This window comes from Canis lupus, chromosome 30, assembly GCF_003254725.2.
Source record: "Canis lupus dingo isolate Sandy chromosome 30, ASM325472v2, whole genome shotgun sequence".
Taxonomy (NCBI): Eukaryota; Metazoa; Chordata; class Mammalia; order Carnivora; family Canidae; genus Canis; species Canis lupus.
In genome coordinates this window covers 10,434,821-10,457,227 of record NC_064272.1, presented here as the reverse complement: position 1 = coordinate 10,457,227, position 22,407 = coordinate 10,434,821, and the positions used below count along the sequence as shown (strand labels likewise).

General features: G+C 40.3%; 1 protein-coding gene across 9 annotated transcripts in view; it reads left to right on the top strand.

Annotated features, from left to right (window-relative positions):
* Positions 1-22,407, top strand: part of TP53BP1 (tumor protein p53 binding protein 1) — a 97,821-nt gene that overhangs the window by 70,302 nt on the left and 5,112 nt on the right. For 8 of the 9 annotated variants that reach the window (XR_004810964.2, XR_004810965.2, XM_025472987.3 and 5 more), the window contains 9 exons: positions 1,457-1,549; positions 5,639-6,122; positions 10,295-10,447; positions 14,515-14,786; positions 15,453-15,602; positions 15,893-16,323; positions 18,920-19,111; positions 19,532-19,747; positions 21,381-21,596. Coding sequence is in view for 7 of the 9 variants with exons in the window: in XM_025472987.3 (XP_025328772.1) it covers positions 1,457-1,549; positions 5,639-6,122; positions 10,295-10,447; positions 14,515-14,786; positions 15,453-15,602; positions 15,893-16,323; positions 18,920-19,111; positions 19,532-19,747; positions 21,381-21,596 (2,207 nt within the window). In the remaining 2 variants the exon portion in view is untranslated. The remainder of the gene's footprint in view (positions 1-1,456; positions 1,550-5,638; positions 6,123-10,294; positions 10,448-14,514; positions 14,787-15,452; positions 15,603-15,892; positions 16,324-18,919; positions 19,112-19,531; positions 19,748-21,380; positions 21,597-22,407) is intronic. The other variant, XM_025472988.3, reaches the window with a different exon arrangement.

Below are 22,407 nucleotides of genomic sequence, written 5' to 3'. Positions count from 1 at the left end.
ATTGTACATGAGAATCTAGATTTTCAAAATCTTCAACTATTCACGTTTACAGTTGGGTTCACCGTAAGAAATCATTTACAGTAAGCTATGTTTGAGTATTGTATTTTATTATTTATTTATTTTTTAAGGATTTTATTTATTTATTCATGAGAGACACAGAGACAGAGAGAGAGAGGCAGAGACACAGGCAGAGGGAGAAGCAGGCTCCATGCAGGGAGCATGACATGGGACTTGATCACAGGTCTCCAGGATCAAGCCCGGGCTGAAGGGGGCACTAAACCGCTGAGCCACCCGGGCTGCCCCTAAGGAGTAACTTCTTTTTTTTTTTTTTTAAGATTTTATTTGTTCATGAGAGACACAGAGAGAGAGAGAGAGAGAGAGAGAGGCAGAGACACAGACAGGGAGAAGCAGGCTCCATGCAGGGAGCCCAATGTGGGACTCGATTACGGGTCTCTAGGATCACACCCTGGGCCAAAGGCAGGCGCTAAACCACTGAGCCACCCAGGGATCCCATGTTTGAATATTTTAAATGATCACTGCTTCTTTTGCATTTAGGTGAAGCAGTACACTGTTTTAAAGTGTTGTCTGTAACTGGGCTCTGTTTAGATTACTTGCTGTCATCTTCTTTCTCAAACATTTCATTATTGAAGATTTCAAGAAGTAGAGAAAAGAGTATAATGAACCATCACATAATCATCACCCAGAGTCAAAAATTACCAACTCATTGTCAGTCTTGATTCATTTATAAATACTTCTAGCACACTCTCCTCTACTGGATTATTTTGAAGCTAATTCCAGCATTATATCATTTATCTATAAATATTCTAATGATATTTCTAAAGGATAAGGATTTTATTTTGAACTTGATCACAGTGCTATGCTCATACTTTTAAAATTGTCAGTGATTCCTTAATGTCATCAAATATTCAGTGTTCAAAAAAAGTAATCAGTGTTCACATTTCTCCGATTGCCTCATTAAAGATTTTTTACACTTTGATTCAATCAAGATCCAAACAAGGTCTATACATTATGTCTCTTTAGTTAAAGTTTGATCTGATTTGTCTCATCAAATTTGATTATGTCCCTTAAGTTAAAATTTCTTTTAATATATAAGAATCTCCTTCTCCTACCCCACCCCCATTTTTCCCCCTAGCAATTTGTTGAAGACACTGAGTGGTTTTACTAAAAGAGTACTAAAGTTTAGACTTTGTTGATTGGATCTTTATGGTATTTGATATACTCCTCTGTCCATCTTATTTCTTGTGAATCTTCTTGAGAGTTTTCTTATTGTGCTAACTTATAACAAGTATGAAGAAAGATATTTTGATATAGGGTGGTTTGAGGTTTAGGGTGCAGAGCAAGAATTTTATTCCCTTTGTGCCTAAAAAGGGTAATCTCCAGAGGTACTTATCCTTTCAAAACTAACACAGTATATTGCTTTAATTTATTATCTTAGTCCTCTGAAGACTGTGTCTGTATTTAGCTGTGTCTGTGAAACCCAACAAGATGATGAGGCTCGAAGTCAGGATCCTCCCTCTGCACCCATCAGGTGAGCATTATTTCCATAGTTGTATTGATTTGCAGAATGGTTGGTACCAAAATCTGGAATGTACATTACTACCATTTTGTGAACTTGAGCTTACATTTTTATCTGAGGGACTGTGACATATTCTAGATGGATTTATAAATGAGATGTCATGGGAAATTTTATTTAATATTTTATAGACACAGATTTTTGTCTTGATCTGCTTGTTCTTTCAATTTGAAATGGTTCTTCATAAATTTATGAGACTATATCATTCTAAAAAAAGTAAAATGTATCATTCTATATTTTTAAGATTACTCCTTTTTTCTTAGTTTTGCACGTGTTGATTTGTAACAAGACGTTTTGGGGTTTTTAGTTTCCCATAGGGCAAAACTGAGATGTTCACTCCAAATTTAAATCTCATCATACTTGATGGAATTAAGATTTGCCCATGACTTCTTTACTCCATAAACTCTTAGAATTTCCCTGACAGAAAAGAATTTTTTAGTTACAAAGTATTTTTTCTGTTTAAATAAAGTATCTTGTTTGGGACATACAATTTTTATACTTAGTATACTGAAGTAATTAATGGCAATGGAAATAAGCTTGTATTTTCATTATTAGGTGGTATTCAGTGATTTTGTAATTAGGAAATTTGATAATGTTTTGTCAGTGGGTATAATCCTAATAGTATTTTTTTGCAACATAATTTTTATGTTCTTTATTGACATAAATAATGAGAAGAAACATTTCAGTGCTTTTATTAGCATTCTGATTATTAAATGTGAGCTTGTTGATATTCTTGAGAATCAAATAGCTCATATTCTCTATTGTATCAAGCAACTTGTTAGGTGAAATGCCACTTTGTCTGATTCCTAAAGTGATGTAAGAATGGCCCAGCATTACTAAATTTACTGTTGGCATTGTATTGCCTTCCTATTTTACTAGAATATCTTTTTTTTTTTTTTTTTTTTTTTTTAAAGAATATCTTAAATAGAAAGACAAAGATGCTGGTGATTTTGTTTAACTTTGGTAGAACAAAGGCCTGAGAATTCAGATGGATTTGATTTCAGTTTCTCCACAAACAGACCTACACTCAGAATGTAATGGTTAGAAGTTTGTTAAGTAGGGAAATTTATTCTTACCTGTTTCACTCTGGATTAATTTTATCCAGACTTTTTCTACTAAAATTTGCTTTCTTAGCATAAGTTTCAAACCTGACATATAGTGACCAAGGTAGGATTGTGTAGCTGGAACTAATAAAGAGAAATATGGCCCTTCTTAACAATTTATTGGATTTCTCTTTTCTTCTAAAGCTCTTTTCTAGTGCTAAAGATTCTTTCTTTATTGTTTATTGGGACATTCATATACATCTTTATGGTAGGTATTTCTCAGTTGTTTTATGTTTATGTTTAAGGATTTATGAACTTGGTAGGAGTTGGAGCAACATTTCTGGCAGTATACGTGTTGCAATTAAGGCTTCGCTTTTTACCTACTGTTCTATGAACTTGGGGGGAAATGACTGTAATGTTAACATCATTCATTTGATTGATGTTAACATGAGAATGATAAATACCAATTTCTGATATTTGATAGGAATCTGCCGAATATTGCTAATGTTACAATGAGACACCTTTGGTCTTTAGAGAGAGAAGAAAGTTGTTCTGATGAACTCTTTGGGGAAAAAAACCCAACTTAATACTCACCAATTAAATAAAATTTTACTTGGAAAAAAGAATAAAATTTTACGTGAGAAGCGAAATTCTATTCAGAAGTTCTACCCTAAATAAACAGCTTCTGTAAAATGTGGTAGGCTTCTTTAAGGGTGGGGAAAGGTGGTAATTGAGTTCTTTAAATAGCAGTCAAGTCCTATGCCTTCTAGCTTTTGACTTTCATTGTTCAACTGTGACATGTTAGCTGTCTGAAAGATTCAAACATGAATATTCAGGTTATAGAACAAATGAATCAGGTCTTAATTGTTTTATGCAACTAGTATTGATTGAGCTCTGCTGTGTATCTAGCCCTGTGCTAAGTAAATTGTATTTATGGTCACTTAGAACCTTATCAGAGGTAGATTTTTCTCATCTGTCTCCTGGTGGTCTTATTCTTATATTTCTTTATTGTATATATATCCTTATTCATTTGAGGTTCCTGACGTGACTTAAACTATTACCACCAAATTTTTACCAGGCTCTTTGGCTAGAACTCTATTCTAAACCTCTCTTTAATCTCCTCTTTTGGTAAGCTGAGCTCAACAAGATAAAATCTCAGAAACTTCTCTTTCTTATTCAATATCCAGAGTAGAGCATTTCTCTCTCTCTCTCTCTCTCTCTTCTTTCTCTCTCTCTCTCTCTTTTTTAATAAAGATTTTATTTATTTATTCATGAGAGACACACAGAGAGAGAGGCAGAGACACAGGCAGAGGGGGAAGCAGGCTCCATGCAGGGAGCCGGATATGGGACTTGATCCCAGGACTCCAGGATCAGGCCCTGGGCCTTAGGCAGACGCTCAACTGCTGAGCCACTCAGGGGTTCCTGAGAGCAGAGCATTTCTCAAAGAGCTCTTCAGGTTTCCCTTTTTTCTGCCTACATGTCAGCTCAGCTCTTACGGGGGTCAGAGTTCCTCCCAGATTAAGACAGCTTTCTCTTTCTCAGTGAGTAGTTCCATTTGTCTCTAGCCAAATACAGCAACATTTGACATGTTTTTTTAGATCCATGATCATCCTAGCTATTCTTTTCTAGGTATATCTCAGTTTTATAAATTAAGAACTATGATATGCCAAACTGAAACAGATCCAGATATGGTTGCACCATGGTCAGTTCAGAATGGATTCCTTTTATCTTGATTCTGGCTGCTATGCATTTAATATAGCCTCAAAATCTTTAGTTTCTTGTTTTGTTTGTAGTGTACTGACTCATTGAACTCATAATTTATCAAAAAGTTAAAAGTTTTTAGGCATTTTTTACATGAATTTGCTACTTACACAATTAGTTTACTTAATCTGAGAGTAGATTTTTGCAGTTACTCAATGGAGAGAACATTAATTACATTAATTCTTTTGTCCAAAGTTTCTTTATTAAGTGCTTACTATATATTAAGCTCTGTATTAGATGTTTGAAGTAGAGATGAGTAAGATATGAATGTCAAGTTTCTATGTAACCTGACCTGGAGTTAACCTGGCCTTTTTATTCTGGTTAAGGACATTTAAGAAAGCCCTTAGGCACCTCAGAGCTTCATGGTATCTGGTTTGTAGGAGACTTGAATCAAATGCTTGTGGGATAAATGAATACATTACTGATAGCCAAATGGGAAGACTAACGAAAAAGGAGTAGGTTGTACTTTGAGAGCTTTGAGGAATCAAGTCATTCTGAAATTGTTAGTTGTAAGATACACTAGTATATCTCTCAAAGCTAGAATCTCATCTATAAATCTATCCTGTATATATTGTTTCTTTTCCTAAAAATATTGATTGAGGTGGAGGGGAAAAAGTATCCAGAATGCTAGGAGTCATTTAAGGACTGTTAGAACCAAAAAAAGCCTAAATAAGACATCTTGACCTAATTGAAGTTTTTTGAAGTAGATCCCTAAACTGCCTTCATTGACTGTGACTTTAGTCATGGCTTTACATCTTTTTGTTTACCTTATTTTCCTGTGTGGTACAAGTTTCAGAGTTCATAACTAGTGAAGGGAAGAGATTTTATGACTGTTTTATCATCATGGTGGGATAATCCTTTGTATCATTATTTTTTTAAGAGTGAAATTATGTTGGGGCATCTGGATGGTGAAGTTTGTTGAGCGTCTGATTCTTGGTTTCAGCTCAGGTTGTGATCTCAGGGTAGTGAGATCCAGCCCTGTGTCAGGCTCTGCACTCAGGCAGAGTCTGCTTGAGACTCTCTCCTCTTTACCTTTTGCCCCTCCCCACTGTGCTCTCTATCTAAAACCTTTTTTTTAAAGGAAATTATATTTAAAAGCCTTATAAGGTGATATGCTCAGTCACCTTATTTTCTCCCTTCCCCACATTTCTCAAATTGACAAATTATGGTTCCTCTTGCCATTACACACACACTCACACTTGCTTACTTGACATGGTTTCTTTATATGGTTGATTTTTAGGGGGAACTCGCTCAGTTTTCCAAGTACTCAAGATGAAGAAGAGAAGGAAAAATTGGAAGGTGAACAAAGGACCAGGCAGAGTCAACAGCCTGTGAAGCCCAGTTGTCCTGTCAAAGACCCTCCTTCTCCTATCTCCCAGCAGGTGGCCACACAGGGGCCATCCAGTCCTCAAGGGGAAGCAATGGAGACAGATGTGCTAGAAGGCCAGAAAGAAGGACAGAATACCAATCAGGAAAAACCTAGTAATGCCTTGATTGAGAGACCCAGCCAAAATAACATAGGAATCCAGACCATAGAACGTTCCCTGTGGGTCCCAGAAACTGTGTCAGCAGCAACCCAGACTGTAAAGAATGTGTGTGAACAGGGGACCAGTACGGTGGACCAGAATTCTGGAAAACAAGATGCCACAGTTCAGACTGAGAGGGGGAGTGGTGAAAAACCAGTCAGTGCTCCTGGGGATGATACAGAGTCGCTCCATAGCCAGGTGAGAGAATGTATAGGGTATCTTAGGGCCCTGTTTTTGACCTTAAGGATTCCTGGAGAATTTAAGTTGTGGTACTTGTACCTAATGGTAATTCTTAACAGTGTTGTATAGACCAGTCATTCAAAACAAAAACAATTTTTCTAGGCTAGAGATAGGGTAGTGCAAATTATGGGTAGCTATAGCCAGTAGAGTCTTTTAGGAAAAATGAAGTAGTGCTGGAATTTGTCAAGTTCTTAGTGGAAGAGAAAGCCAGGAATATAGTCTGGGCCCTATAATATTCTCCATTTAATCTTTTCCTTCTGCCACTATTTTTCATCCTCTGTTATGAGCATCATAGCTTATTGCTTCCCTCTCGAGTCTGTTTCACCAAGGTTCCCAGGAACTGAGAGAGTATGAAGCAGAGGAGAAGGCAAAGAGAAGCGTGAAAGATAGTGTACCACTGTATAGAAACAACAGTAAGAGGAATAGAGAAAGAAAGGAGGAAGTCCTTAGGTCACTAGGACTGCAGAAAGAGGCTACAGCTAGACATAATGGGAGGAAAAGGATTGGGGCTAATGGAAATAAGGCTGGAGGAGCAACAGGTTCTTGGGAATAGAATAGGGAAGTGTAGGTAGTAAAAACTGAGTGGGTAAGAAGTGGTGGTAGAAGTGTACATATTAACAAATAAAAGGAAGTTCATAAAATTTCGGCAGTTGGATTCCATGGCAGGGAAAATTTGGAAGTTACTAATAGTAGTTAAATTGTCTTTGCAGTTGTTCTGGTAGATTATCTTCAGTTGGTATCTTTCTAGGAAAGCTTCAGTAGTGATGTACCTCTTGTTTTAATTGTCCAAGTTGTTTGTTTTATAAAGATAAAATAATATAGTTCCTCATTATTGAACACCTAGAGTTTATCAGCATTGTGCTCAAGACAGCCCATGAGGTTGGTATTATTATTCCCATTTCACAGGTAAAGAAACCAAGCTGAAGAGAGGTTAAGTAACTTGCCCAAAATTTTGCCATCAGTAGGTGGCAGAACTGGAATTTGAACTCAGCATGTCTGACTTCAGAATCGGTATTCTTTTCATTCTGCTATGTTGATTTTCTATTTATTAATCATGGCCTGTGTAGTCTTGTTCTGTTTATCCATTCCTCTCCAGGAACTCCAGAAATTGTTAATATTATTAGCCTTTTAAGGTAACATAGTCTATGAGACCTAAGGCGTAATCATTTTGTACAGATGAAAACTAGCATAGCCTTTTGAATGTAGGGGTTATAGTAGACCAGACCCCATTTTCCATCTGCTTTTACTCCTTTTTCTTTTTTCTTTTTTTAAGATTTATTTATTCATGAGAGACACAGGGAGAGAGAGAGAGGCAGAGACACAGGCAGAGGGAGAAGCAGGCTCCATGCAGGGAGCCCGACGTGGGACGTGATCCCAGGTCCCCAGGATCAGACCCTGGGCTGAAGGCGGCGCTAAACTGCTGAGCCACCCTAGCTGCCCTGCTTTTACTCTTAAAGTGTTTGCATTCTGCTACATAATAATTTGGTTTCCCTGCCTTCATAAAAAGAGTTAAACTTGATCCTAAAGATAGCAATCTTGTTGAAGCCACTAGATTATATTTTCCTTTCTTCCTCTGTAAAATAGGGAAACAATCTCTGCTCCTATCTCATTATAATGATAGCAGGAGCCAGTGAGCCAGAGTGCTTAGGCCTAGGCTTTGGAGGCAGATCACTTCATTTGGGGATATTGTGAGGATTAAATGAGATAAAGCATGTAAAGCCCTTAGCACTGGGCCTGGCACATAGTTAATGCTAAATATATGTTGGCTGCTGTTGCTACCTATTGATTATTATTTTAAATACTGTGATGTGATGATACTATACTACTACTGTGTCATACAGAGTGAATATAACATATTTAAGAGCTAATTGCTCCTGTTAAAGAAAGGTGCTAGAAAAATCTAGGTGGTGCATAGGTGTAGTTTCACTTGGGAAAGATGAAAAATTCTGGAGGTGGATATGGTGATGTTTGCTGGTGTGAATGTACTTAATGTCATAAACTGCATATTTAAAAATGGTTACAATGGTAAATTTTATGTATAAACTTTACAAAAAAATTATAGATGGGAGGGGATCCCTGGGTGGCTCAGTGGTTTAATGCCTGCCTTTGGCCCTGGGCATGATCCTGGAGTCCCGGGACTGAGTCCCGCGTCAGGCTCCCGGCCTGGAGCCTACTTCTCCTTCTGCCTGTGTCTCTGCCCCTCTCTCCCTCTCTCTTTCTCTCTATGTCTGTCATGAATGAGTAAATAAAATCTTTAAAAAATATATATAGATGGGGTGGTACAGTAACAAATTGGGATTGCTGTGCTGTCTTTTGAAGAATGATTGGAAAATGAGGAAGGCTCTGTGGAGGTTTTCCAAGTGCCAGTGCTTTTGTATCCAGTGCTGGAGAAAAGCATAGGCAGTCTATCTTTGACATTCCTTAAAATTTCACTTCTGTATCCAGTGTGCCTGGGGCCAGGCTTTTAATGAAGGGAAAGTTTAGTTTTGTTTTCATTTTGTTATCTTCTTTTCTAATGACAAGACCCTTAAGTTATTTATCTTACAAAGACTTCTTTTCAGGAGACTATTTGAAGAGCGAGTAAGCATAGCTTCTTTTTATCTGTCCCCTTTCCTTTCTTTCCTTTCATATTCTATCAGACATGTTTATTTAAGTGTCTCTCTTGAAGTCTGGCTGTTGTAGTGGAAGAATGCAGGGAGTCTTCTTGAGAAGTCTGAATACAAGGAGTGTTTATGTATTCCTGAAACCTTTTAGACCTTTATGATCCAGAACCTTGGCTCTGTGTGTGTAGGCAGGAAATCCAGGCTGTCATGGTTCTGGGGCACCCTAATGATTGAGGTGTGACAGACCAATACTCTAAACACTCATTAATCAGAGTTGTATATACGAAAGTATTTTAAGGAATTGGTTTAGTTTCCATGCTTTTTATTTTGTCTATTCAGATAATCTAAATACCCATTTTAGTAGATAATTCATCCCTAAAATGGAGTTGGAGTGGGAATTACTCAGGTAAATTATTGAAAGCTTTAGGTAAATCACTACCACATTAGTCAGTAAAAACCCGGGATCATCATTGCAGTGGTATATATAGTTCTTTGGAAAGACTTGGATCCCTTGACACTGACTACTAAAAGAAACATCAGTCTATTATGGGAAAAGTAAGGTGGGAGAAAAATGTGCGTTTTCTCCTCCTCAGAATTACAGAGCCAGTGGGGTAAGGGGGAGTGCATGGATGCTGTTAAATGTGGTATGTGTATTATGAGAAAACATGTATGTAACAGTTGGCATAAAAATATAGGGTTTATTTAAGCTATTTAACTGATTATGGTACAAGTAAATACAAATCCTGATTTACTTTTTCTGTTTTGGACACTAGCTTGGCTCTTAAGTTATAATCTATTATTTGGAATAGATTAAATATTTCATATTTAATTCTGAGAGAAACCTGTGCTATCTAGTTCTTGACATAAATAAACTTTAGTTTTGACTTTACTAATGCAATAAAAACTGCACTGAGGGAGGTGGGGTAATTGGATGATGCGCTTTAAGGAGGGCACATGATGTGATGAGCACTGGGTGTTCTATGCAGCTGATAAATTATGAACACTACATCTGAAACTAATGATATATGTTGGCTAATCAAATTAGAAAAAAAAAGAAATACAAAAAAAAAAGACTGTACTGAGATTAACAGATAGATACTCTGCTTTTATATAAAGTTCTAAGGAATTGCCTTCCTTTTTTTTTTAAAGAGATGTTGCAAGTATATGTTTGAATACTGATTGACAAGTCATCATCAAAATCAGAAGGATTATAATGTAACATGTACTTTTAGGGGAATCAGTTTCACTTAAATATCCTAGGTATAAGTGCTAGATGTTATGATTTTGATTTAGACAGAAATAGATCATTTTAAGTGATAAACTGATACAAACTCTTCCTAGCCTCTGGCTGTATAGCTCCTCCATCCCTGTTCTTCTCTATAGGTGAGTAAAAAACAAAATAACTGGAAAATTCCATCACACTAGATTCATGGAACCTCTGAACAGTACTCATCATGAAGAAGTTGATTTACAATTTTGCCATTTTGCAGTGAGACCCATGCTTGTGTTCTCTATTTTCTGTCACAGGGAGAGGAAGAGTTTGATATGCCTCAGCCCCCACATGGCCATGTCTTGCATCGCCACATGAGAACAATCCGTGAGGTTCGCACACTTGTCACTCGTGTCATCACAGATGTATATTATGTGGATGGAACAGAAGTAGAGAGAAAAGTAACTGAGGTAATACATACTTTGGGTCTATGTGGCAAATTCTGTAGAAAAATTTTCCTGGCTCTCCACTTCCACTCCTACCTGCTTTTCTTGTACAACTAGCTTGTTTTCTTTCCTCTTGTTAGAAAGGTGGAAGAACTTGGTGAGAGTCTTGAATTCTCTGTTTTTCCAAACCATGAGTTTACTGCTTGACCTTTGACCAGTTATTTAACGAGTCTTGTCATGGTTTCAGTTTTTGTAAAGAACAGATTGATGAATCTCTGTAAATCTCTGTCATGTATTTTTAATCCTTGGAAATTCTAATGAGGTTTAGAACTTCCTGCCTCACCCCATCTGTTTTCTCACTCTTTTTTATGTTTACTCATTGTGTCCTTTCTTGGTCTCCATCCGTGTGTGGTTATAGAGTTGCTGGTAGGAGATGCACCTTTATTTCTTAGTAGGATTCATTATGGATTCATTCCCAATATTGGCAAAATATTGGCATTTATTCATTGTTATATTGGACAGTGTTATATTCTGACTTTGTTTAGTCTCATACTGGTTGAAATCAGACAGATTTTCTAGAATTAAAGGTTTGGCACCATTCTTGGTACATATAGTAATTTTTGGGAACCATTTTATTAATTGGTAAGAGGTGCAGCTACTTCCTTCCTTTTTTACTCAGGCACTTAAAAAAAATCTGCCAGCTAGCCATATAGGAAGTTGAACTGAGGGAGAATTAAACTCTGGTATATAGTTTTATTAAATGGAACATATTATTGTTGTTCATTAATGGGCCCCTGTGGCCCTTGTATCAGAAAGCATTTGACGTTAGTTTGAGAAATTGTCTTGTATTCTTTATTTATTGTACACCAAAATCCCAGATGTTAATTCATCTTCAATTTTATGTTTGTGGAATTTTTTTCAGTGTTACTGCTATTTTGGAAAAATTGGGAACTTACAACAGCTTTAGAAAAGCAATTTGCTTTCATGAATAGTTATTGTAACTGTTGTAATCTAAAGTGTTATACATGTGACTTAATTTATCATTTGATGTGATGCTTTCTAAAGTGTATTTCCAGAAACAGTGGGTCCTTTAAATACTCTGAAGGGTTAAAATACTCCATAAAAAAGACTCCTGTTCTCTAGGAGCTTATACTTGATGTGAAACAAATCCAAAACTTGTTGGTTGCTGTCATAGAGGATGGAAAGATGTGTTAGAAAGAGGGGACAGAACCTACCGGCTTACCTGAAGGTGTGGCTAGAAGACTTCACAGAAGATGTAGTGCTCAAATGTGTGGCAGATTATTTTGAGGGGTGGGGGAAAGGACATTACAGGCAGAATGAAAAGTTACGTAAGTATGTAGGTAGCAGGGCATGCTTAATGAACATTTAGAATCTCAATATGATACTAACAGTAGGATAGGAAATGGTAGGAGAGGATGCCATTGAGGTTGGTAAAGGGCTAAAGTGTAAGGGCTTTGTATACCATAGAAAAAAATTTAGATTTTTATCTCTTTTAAAAAGCTTTTATTTATTTATTTGAGAGAGAGAGGGAGAGAGATAGCTACAGAGAGCATGAATTGGGAGGAGAGTGGGCATGAATTGGGAGTCAGGCTCCTGCTTGGCAGAAGCCTGACTCAGAGCTCAGTCCCAGAACCCTAGGATCATGACCTTCTGCTCAGATTGTGATCCTAAAGTCCTGGGATCTAGCTCTGAGCTGAAGGCAGGTGCCCAACTGAGCCACACAGGTGCCCCTAGATTTTTTTTATCTTTGGTGTGGAGAATTTAAAGAATTTTGGAGAGGGATGCCTGGGTGGCTCAGTGGTTGAGTGTCTGCCTTTGGCTAAGGGTGTGATCTCGGGTTCCCAGGATTGAGTCCCACATCAGCCTCCCTGTGTGGAGCCTGCTCTTCCCTCTGCTTGTGTCTCTGCCTCTCTCCCTCTCTCTGTCTCTAATGAATAAATAAAATCTTAAAAAAATAAAAGAATTTTGGAGAAAGGAGTGACATGCTCAGATTTGCATGTTAGGTCAGATTAGCAGCAGTTTGACCATGAATTGTAATGGGTTGAGGCATAGTTCAGACAAGAGGTAATGAGTGCCAAGTTAGGATAGTGGAAGTATAGGCTGAGAGGAGAGACAAAGATGGAAGAAATACATAGAAGGTGAAATTGGTAGACTCTGGTGAATTCCTAATGTCGGGATCAAGGGAGAAGAAGGAATCTAAGGTGGTGGCTGGGCTTTTTGCTTTTTTCACTGGTTTGAGAGAGAAGATCGTTTGGTAAATAATTACCAAGGGTCTCTTTTGTGGCATGTACTGTGCTGGATTTGGGGGATATACCCAGGAAAGAAGATACTGTTACAGTCTTTGTATTAATAGGGCCTCTGTCATTTGGTAGAAGAGACACACAGAAAAACAAGTAAGCAAATACATTAAAAAGATCATAACAGGCCAACTTGGAGCCTGAGTCGAAGTCATTAACAAGAGCAATGGCTTTGACTGCAGGACAGTTGCAAAGGCAGGTATAGCTGGCTACTGTTCCTGGGGCTTCCTCTGTACTCTCCCACAGAGACATAGCCTGGAATCCCAGCCTTTTAGGCTGGCCATCCCTCTACTCTTTTGCTGTATCCAAGTGAAGAGATTGACATCAGTTCTGGGCTCATAGCACCTGCTTTAGTCAAATGAACTTGGCAGATAATGAGACTTGAATCCAGCTAGAGCAGGCAAGTTGGTGATAGCGATTTGAGAAAGTCATGTTTATCACTGACACCTTTTAGAGGTGGTGCAATTTCTGGTAACCCCAAGGGGCAGATGGCTAAGGTGGAGGAAAAGGTTGATGGTGGTAATTAGATCAGGAACTTAGGAGTTTCGAGATGGGTCATCTGATGGATGTAAGCCATTGAGAATAGTGACAGTACAAGTAGGGATGGGCCAGGAAGGGAGGCTGTGTGAACCAGGGGTTAAGGTGTTTATTCATGAGAGTGAATAAGTGGGAGGATGTTGGTGAGTAACAGGGAGAGGAAAGTTTAACAGAATGGCAAATAATAGTTAAGTAGGACACGAGGTAGGGAGATAGAAATGGTCTGTTAATGGCAGTGGGGAGCAAGGTTACCTCTTATCTCCAAACTCTTGAATTGGGGTTTGGTTGAGAAAAACCAGCCTCCGCAGAGAGCTGTAGGGGATGTGAGATGCAGTGGACATATCCAGGATTCATTCGTCAAAGGCAAGGAAATGGAGAGAGGAAGACATTGTGTTTTGGATGGGTTAAATTTCAGGTGTCCCCTTAGTACATCTAAAGGGAAGAGTTTATTAGGTATTTGTGTCTGGGAGTTTGGAGCTAAGTCATCGTTGTGTTGTTGGTAGAGAGGCAGGAATGAATCTGGTAAGACAGGCCAGAGAAAGCCCAGTAGAGTGAGAAAAGAAATGAGAATAGTCCTGCGAAATGCTATTTCTAAAAGATCAGACCAAGAAAGAGAAACCTAAAAACAAGCACATATAGAAGTAGCCAAAGAGGTGGAATGAAAGTAAAAGTGACTTTGTAGATTTCAAGGGAGAGATTTTCAAGAAGAGAGTGCTCAAAAATAATCATTTAATTATCTTATAGCATAATTAAAATCCAGTACCACCTTTATTTATTTTTTATTGAAATATAGTATATTCCCTGTAGAATGCTCAGGTCTCATACATTCAGTTCAGTGGCTTTTGACAGCTAATTGCATATAGCCACTACTCAGAACAAGATGCAGAACATTTCCATCATTCCAGAAAGTCTCCTCCTTGTTGTCACCTTTCTGACTTGAAATTTCTTGCCATTTCTAGGATTTTTCTTTTTTTTTTTTTTGTATTTTTTTTGTTGGAGTTCGATTTGCCAATATATACTATAACACCCAGTGCTCATCCTGTCAAGTGCCCCCCTCAGTGCCAGTCACCCTGTCTGCCCGCTCCCCCCGCCCACCTCCCTTCCACTACCCCTTGTTAGTTTCCCAGAGTCAGAAGTCTCTCATGTTCTGTCATATTTCTAGGATTTTTCAACCTCCACATTAGCATGATGTCATTGTGGCTTCTTTTAGCTTTTGTATCCATCTCTTTCTTGCAGGAGACTGAAGAGCCAATTGTAGAGTGTCAGGAATGTGAAACCGAAGTTTCCCCTTCACAGACTGGGGGCTCCTCAGGTGACCTGGGGGATATCAGCTCCTTCTCCTCCAAGGCGTCCAGCTTACACCGCACATCAAGTGGGACAAGTCTCTCAGCCATGCACAGCAGTGGCAGCTCAGGGAGAGGAGCCGGACCACTCAAAGGGAAAACCAGCGGGACAGAACCCGCAGATTTTACCTTGCCCAGCTCCCGAGGAGGCCCAGGAAAACTGAGGTGCAGACAGGGTCTCTAGAGAGAAAGAGAGCTACACCAGGGGCAGGGTTGCTGACATTTGGATATCACAGGAAAGAGGAGTCATGGGAAATCCCCCCATCCTCCAACTAGGATAATTCAAATCCTCTTCCTCCCCTTTTGTTCCTCTCCTGTTGGGTTTTGCATGGGAGGTTGGGTGGAGCCCTATGGGAGCTAGATTTCTAGAAAATGTAGAAAAACAGATGAGGGGACTTTGGGAATGCTGGCACATGCTGCTGCCACCCTCATTTTATGTAGCCTACAAGTGTTTTGGGTGGGAGTACAAAAAGTTTAGGGTAGTGACCCCTACTTGATACATCCCTAGCTTTTTGTTATCCTCTGCAGGTGTCTAGATCCTGAAGTGAAAGAGAAGGCAGGGCAGATATGGGTGTGCTGTTTTTGAGGCAGCAGTAGGAAGCTTTGTCAGGAGGGAATCGACTTGCATAGAGGGGGATGTCCTGTACTTACTCTCCTACACTCCCACTCCTTGGCTGGTATTTTTGGTGGTGGGTGTGCGGACCAGTTTCCTGCTGTCCTGGAAGTCTAGCACATGTTGGCCTGGCATGTAGTTTAAAGGCCATGGGGAGACTTTTTGAAGAAAGAATTGGGTAGCAGGTGCTGCCAGACTAACCTGTCTTCATTCTCTAGTCCTAGAAAAGGGGTCAGTCAGACAGGGGCGCCAGTGTGTGAGGAGGATGGTGATGCAGGCCTTGGCATCAGACAGGGAGGGAAGGCTCCAGTCACGCCTCGTGGGCGCGGGCGAAGGGGCCGCCCGCCTTCTCGGACCACTGGAACCAGGTACCCGGGTAGTATGAGATAATTTAGTCTATGACTTGTTTAGAAAAAAAAGGGAGTAGAGAGGAAAGAGGGGAGTAGAGTATGTGGGGTGTCAGGAGGGACAAGAGGGGTCCGTACTGCCTGGGGAGTGGGCAGGGATTAGAGAGGCTACTGAGAGACCAGGCTTATGCCTGTGATGGGGTCCTCCAAGAACGGGCTGAGGAAGACCCATGGAAAAAGGAGTGGGAAAATTGGTATATAAGTACTTTTCTTAATTCTAACTGCCTTTTCCTTGTCTTTTATCTCTTTAGAGAAACAGCTGTTCCTGGCCCCTTGGGCATAGAGGACATCTCACCTAGCATGTCACCAGACGATAAATCCTTCACCCGTATTGTGCCCCGAGTGCCAGACTCCACCAGACGAGCAGACACGGGTGCCGCTGCTTTGCGTCGAAGTGACTCTCCAGAGATTCCTTTCCAGGCTGTCACTGGCCCTTCTGATGGCTTAGATGCCTCCTCTCCAGGGAATAGCTTTGTAGGGCTCCGTGTTGTAGCCAAGTGGTCATCCAATGGCTATTTTTACTCTGGGAAAATCACTCGTGATGTTGGAGCTGGGAAGTATAAATTGCTCTTTGATGATGGGTACGAATGTGATGTTTTGGGCAAAGACATTCTGCTGTGTGACCCCATCCCACTGGATACGGAAGTGACTGCCCTCTCCGAGGATGAGTATTTCAGTGCAGGTAATAAAGGGAGTGGAGTCTATAGGAGACTTACTGTGCCTGGGCCAGTCTTCTCTCTAGTCTGTTGTTACCAAGAGCATGTGTGCCAGCCTAACAGCTCTTCGGGGGTCTCCAAAGCTAGAAATTCCATTCCTACTACACTGATTACTTTCACACTAGCTTTTTTTGTTTTCCTTGTTGCTTATTTTTGAATGAGCTTACTTTGAATAGTACTGTATTTTCAGAAAATATACAGAGTACTGTGCAAAGTACAGAATACTGTAATAGTGTAGAGAGTTCCTGTCCACCTTTCACCCAGCTTCCCAGCTTTCCCTGTTGTTAACATCTTCCATTAGCTGGTATATTTGTCATAACTAAGAAACCAACCTTGACTCCTTACCAACTAACTAAATTCCAGACTTTATTTTGATTTTACCAGCTTTTATACATCCTTTTTCTATTCCAGGGTTCAGTCCATTAAGCCGTCGTATGTCCTTCAATTTCTTTTGATCTCCAACAGTTCTGAATCTTTTCTTGTTTTCCATGATCTTGACAGTTTTGAGGAGTAAACTGGTTAAGTATTTTGTAGCATGTCCCTCAGTTTGGGATGGTCTCGTGTTTTGTTTGATTAGATTGGAGTTAAGGGTTTTGAAAAGAATGTTATAGAGGTAATGTGCTCTTCTTGTTATGTCATATGGGGGAAAGAAGCCTGTGACATCCACAGGACATCATTGGTCACATTAACTTTTATCCCTTAGTTAAAGTGTTTGCCAACACTGTAAAGTTAGTGTTTTTCCCTTTCTGGTATCTGTTTTTTCACCATTGAGACTTACACTTACAGTACCTGCCTTGCTGGGAATCTAGTAGTTGAGTGTGGCAGATATATTGAGATATTTTTGCCTAGGAAGAAGTTGTTAGTACTGTGTTTTTATGCCTACATACCTACCATTTACTGTCTGGTTTGAAAAGTGGTACACCCCCCCACCCTTTTTTTTTTAGGTAGCCAGTTCCCTGTAATGGTGATGGTGAGAGATTTGTTAGGACTGCTTTGTGTACCAGTTCTTTGAATATATTACCTCTTTTCTGTAAGCTAATTTGGACATAAATGTTTGTGGTGAGTTTGTCATTTAGAAACAGCATTTCTGGAGATTGTTTGGAACATAGATCAGGATATAACGGGCAACAAACAGTGCCTCTGAAGTCTCTCAGACTTTCTTGTGATGTGGACTGCTGAGTAATTGTTCTTTGCCCCTTTATTTCATTGTTAAACTTCACCTTCTAGTCCTGGGTAACACTTAGCTCATGTGGCATCAGTTAGTAGTATATGGATTTAGGTCTTTTATGACCTGTGGTTTACATAGTTTGTATCAAATGTATTCATACTTCTTTTCAGGTGTAAAGCTTATCTTGGGTGAATTATGGCATCAAGGAGTGGGTGGAGTCTGTGTGTCTTCATTTACTGAGGCTGTCTACTAATGTCAACATGAGACTGCTTCTATTTCTAATAACTCTTCATCAGTGTGAAGTGTATTCTTGGCGTTGGGCTTCTTTGTACTTTTGAAGGAGGTCTTTGTGATTAGTTTGCTGGTAGAGGTTTAAGCCAGGAGATGAAGAAAGCAAGGGGAAAGGGAGTGATTATGTAGCATAGATAGAACTAAGGCCTGCTTTCACATCTCTTTTTTCTTTCCTTGGTGGCATATGCTCTGGCTTTCTTTTAGCCCTTCATTCAAGCACAGGCTAATGGGGGAGAACAAATGGACCCTTATAAGAATGAAAAGGTATTCATGGTAATGCCTTGTTTTTATGTTATATATGTGTGTTTTGTGTGTGTGTGTGTGTGTGTGTGTGTGTGTGTATACCCGTATATATTGCACACGTGTGTAAATTGTTTATTGATGGATAGAGGGGAAGGAGTATGATCTTTTTCATAGGTTTGGGAATAGGTTTTATGCAAGATCACACAGCTTGGTGGTAGCAGAATTAGACCTAGGCTCAGGTCTCCTGAATTCTAGCCACAGTCTCTTTTATACTCCATGGTGTGTTCCTTATGACCTAAAGACCTTATCTTTAGGTTCTGAATCAGAGCAAGAAGTAGGTAAGATTAGGCAGGAAAGGCAGAATTTATTTATTTTTTCCTTTCTTTGCTCTATATCTCTATTTTGATTTTAGCACACAAACACATGTTCTCTCTTAGAGTGATGTCATCTTTTACCTACAACTTAACTCAAGAATTATGACTCAGCCTCCAAAGAAACCAAGAAGGAAAGGTTTAGTAAATTATGGGATTGTTAGAAACTACATGTCACTTCACTTCAAGAAATAATTGAACAACTAATAACTCATAAAGGCTGGCTTTAGGAAGCTTTATTTTGTAATTTTATAAAGGGTTCCTTCTGTTGAGAAACTTTCCATCTCCCAATTCCAGGGTAGTAGCTACATATATTTATAAGTGGTGCCATTGTCTGGGATTGACAGCTGGCATTTATTTAAGTAGTAACTTCAGTGCACTGTTGGACCTCCTAATGCCCTAACCCAAGCCTGCTGTGCAGAGCCATTTTGAGTGGATGCTGAGCAACGTAAAACAACAGCAGGCTGCTCTTATGTTGTTCCCACCCAGGAGTGGTGAAAGGGCATAGGAAGGAGTCTGGAGAGCTGTACTACAGCATTGAAAAAGAAGGCCAAAGGAAGTGGTACAAGCGGATGGCCGTCATCCTGTCCTTGGAGCAAGGAAACAGATTGAGGGAGCAGTATGGCCTTGGCCCATATGAGGCAGTAACACCCCTCACCAAGGCAGCAGATATCAGCTTGGGTAAGACGTTTACTTCCTGAGAAACTGCCTCCGGGCCCCTGCTCTGTGGTGGGAGGAGTGAATTCTAGAGCAGTCAGCATGCTTTCCTAAATCTTACTCTTCCTGTGTGGTGCTGTGAGATGCTGATGAGCCGCCATGTTCTGGAGCCACTGCCTATCTCTGTTTCCTCCCTGGGACCAGTTAAGTTAGTAAATCCTTAGATTCTTCTGGCCTCCTCGGTTCTGCAGGGTCCAGACATATTTCAGTCATGATTGAGACTGAAACAAAAAAGATGGTAGCTTTCAAAGAGGTTTCTTGTCCCTACGAGAGGTGGGGGGAAAGGGTGTGGTGCTCTCTAACTTGGAGAGTTCTGCCTGGCTTCTTGGAGTCCAGGACCTCAGACCATAGGAGTTGACCAACCTTTGGCTTATCCTATTGTAGACAATTTGGTGGAAGGGAAACGGAAACGGCGCAGCAATGTCAGCTCCCCGGCCACCCCTACTGCCTCTAGCAGCAGCAGCACCACCCCTACCCGCAAGACCACAGAAAGCCCTCGTGCCTCCTCGGGAGTTCTCTCAGGCAAAAGAAAACTGATCACTTCTGAAGAGGAACGGTCCCCTGCCAAGCGAGGCCGGAAGTCTGCCACTGTGAAACCTGGTGAGTGCTCCCTTTTGCCTCATTCTCCCTCAGACCACTGTGGAATGTAGGGTTAGCTGCTGGAGAGATGGAACCTGATAATCGGCAATGATTCCTCTTTCCTGGCTACAAAGTTGAGGTCCCACACAAGCCCTCTGCTAACTCCATCCACCTCTACCTATCTCCCAGTAGAGTCCAGTGGAGGTAGATAGGATGCCAGGTCTTGATTGGACACATATATTGACTTTTGTGTAGGTTCTAAGAGGGAAAGAAATACTGAATTTTAAGTAGATTCAAAGTAGGTAAAATTGGTCTTCTATCTCTTCTTTTATGTGACCCCATTTTATACCTCAGCAAGCTCTGATTCCCCCTCTTTTGCGCTAAGGGTCCTCTGGCTCTCCCAGACTTCCTTTTGAAAGCTAGTACCTCAGTCTACATCTCTCCTCCTTGCACTGTTCCCCAACTCCTTTCCAGTCCCTCATGCTTCATATTAACAGGAATTTATCCATCTATTGTTTACTGAGTCTCTACTGTGATCCATTCACAGCTGCTGGGGTAAAGTCTTCAGTGTCTGCCCTCTGAGTCTGAGTACAGCAAACTGAAGGAGTTCATCGATTTTTACATTGCCCTGGCCCCAGAGCTGCTTTTGTTAACTGCGTCTTTGGGTTGTGTCATCTCCATATCTAACGAACACTTTTGTGTTCAGGTTATGTGATGGAACTAAGTGCTTCATAAGTATTACCTCAAATAATCCCTGTGAGGTATAGATGCTAGAATTCAGTTTTCAGTTGAATCTGAGGCACGGAAAGGTTGGCTAACTTTCCCAAGGTGACATAGTAATCCAGAATTCACATGCAGGCAGTTTGACTTTGAAGTCCAGGCTTATGCATACTACATCAGACTGTTCTCCTCCTGCTGGTTTTGTTTTAGGGAGGCATGACCTGTCTGTCATCTTAGCCTCCTAATGAGGCTATGATTCCGCTTCTCCAAATCAGGTATTTGTTTTCTTCTTGAGGACTTATTGGGGCACTCCTAGCATGGGTGTTCTGGGAGTCCTGGGCCGGCTGGTTCACTTACCCACCCCCAGGGGTTGGAAACTGGGACAGTTGAAACAGGCTGTTTTCATGTGGTTCAGTCAACATGTGAGAACACTTTATTATCAAGTATTCTGTGCACCATTCTGGTGAGGGTCAGGGATGGGGTGGGAGTATCTGCCTGGGACATTTCTTGGTAATAAAAAAGTTGGCTTTTTATTGTTTGCTTTTAAGGGCTATTTCAAAATATCACATATCCTGGGGAAATCTGAGCACTGGGCAGAGAAAGTGGGCTGAAGATTTCCAAATATCTCTCACTCTTACCTAAGCTTTGTATTAGAACCACCACTTTCTTCAGATGATCTCGGAAGTATTTGTTTGGCTGTACAAAAATAATACTATTGATTTTCATTTGTGAAAAAATAATGTATATATCGTCATGATTGTAAAATATAAGTATATCAGATTTTCTCTACTATAAATCGGGTCCTAGGTTATGGACCATAGGAATGGTCTTTGGTCAGTAGCTCAAAAAAGTTGATCAGGACATTGCCTAGCCGTCCTGTCATGCCTAGGCAGCGGTGTGTATCCTCTAGTAACTGTGTCTCTGTCCTTTCCAGGTGCAGTAGGGGCAGGAGAGTTTATGAGCCCCTGTGAGAGTGGAGACAACATGGGTGAACCCTCTGCCCTGGAAGAGCAGAGAGGGCCTTTGCCTCTCAACAAGACCTTGTTTCTGGGCTATGCCTTTCTTCTCACCATGGCCACAACAAGTGACAAGTTGGCCAGCCGCTCCAAACTGGCAGATGGTCCTACAGGAAGCAGTGAGGAAGAGGAGGGTAGGTCCCTAGGAAGCCCTGGCGGCTCTGACACATGGGCGCTTTGTTCCTTTTCATTCACTTTATGAACCTGTAAAGGAAGCAGTGCAGGTAGTATCTGGGATCTTGGTCTGGGAAAATTAACTAGTCCTGCTTTCTAGACCATTTATAGACCATTTCCACAAGAGTCCTCTTAGTGGCTCCTCAAAACAATCTTGTGAGGCAGATGGGAAATAGATCTTATCATCTACTTTACCAAGGAGGAAACAAGCTTGGATAGGTTAAATAATTGCTTTTTGTTTGCTATAATGGTGATAGACTTGGGACTAGAACCCTTGTTTGTTTTACCCTACTACAATCCTCCAAATCAGTTAAGTTTCTGAACACCTACTGCTTTCCCATCTGTATTCTAGAGGCAACTGCTAGAGAAAACCCATGTGGGGGCTAAAGTTCATTCTCTTGAGGTCTGAGCGTAAGATTAAGAATATAGGGTGCTCAGGGCCCCAGGGTATTGTAGAGAAATAGCTTCTAAGCTTCTCTTGTATCTCTCTTCAACCTAAAACTACATCTATATATTGCATTTCTATATTGTCTGTTACCTTGGGATTGAGTCAAAGCTGTAGTGCGGAGAGATAAAAATTGTTTCAGCTGTCTAAAGAGTGTGATCTAGGAGATAAAATGGGCAGAAGCAAATGTATACACTATAAGTGACTCACAGCATCCAGATGTGTCTGAACACTTAAGGTCAGATGGGATGATGTTCTGCAGATTAGAGTTGACTCTTAAGGAATTGAATTAACAGGATTATCATAACAGAGCATCACTGAAGATT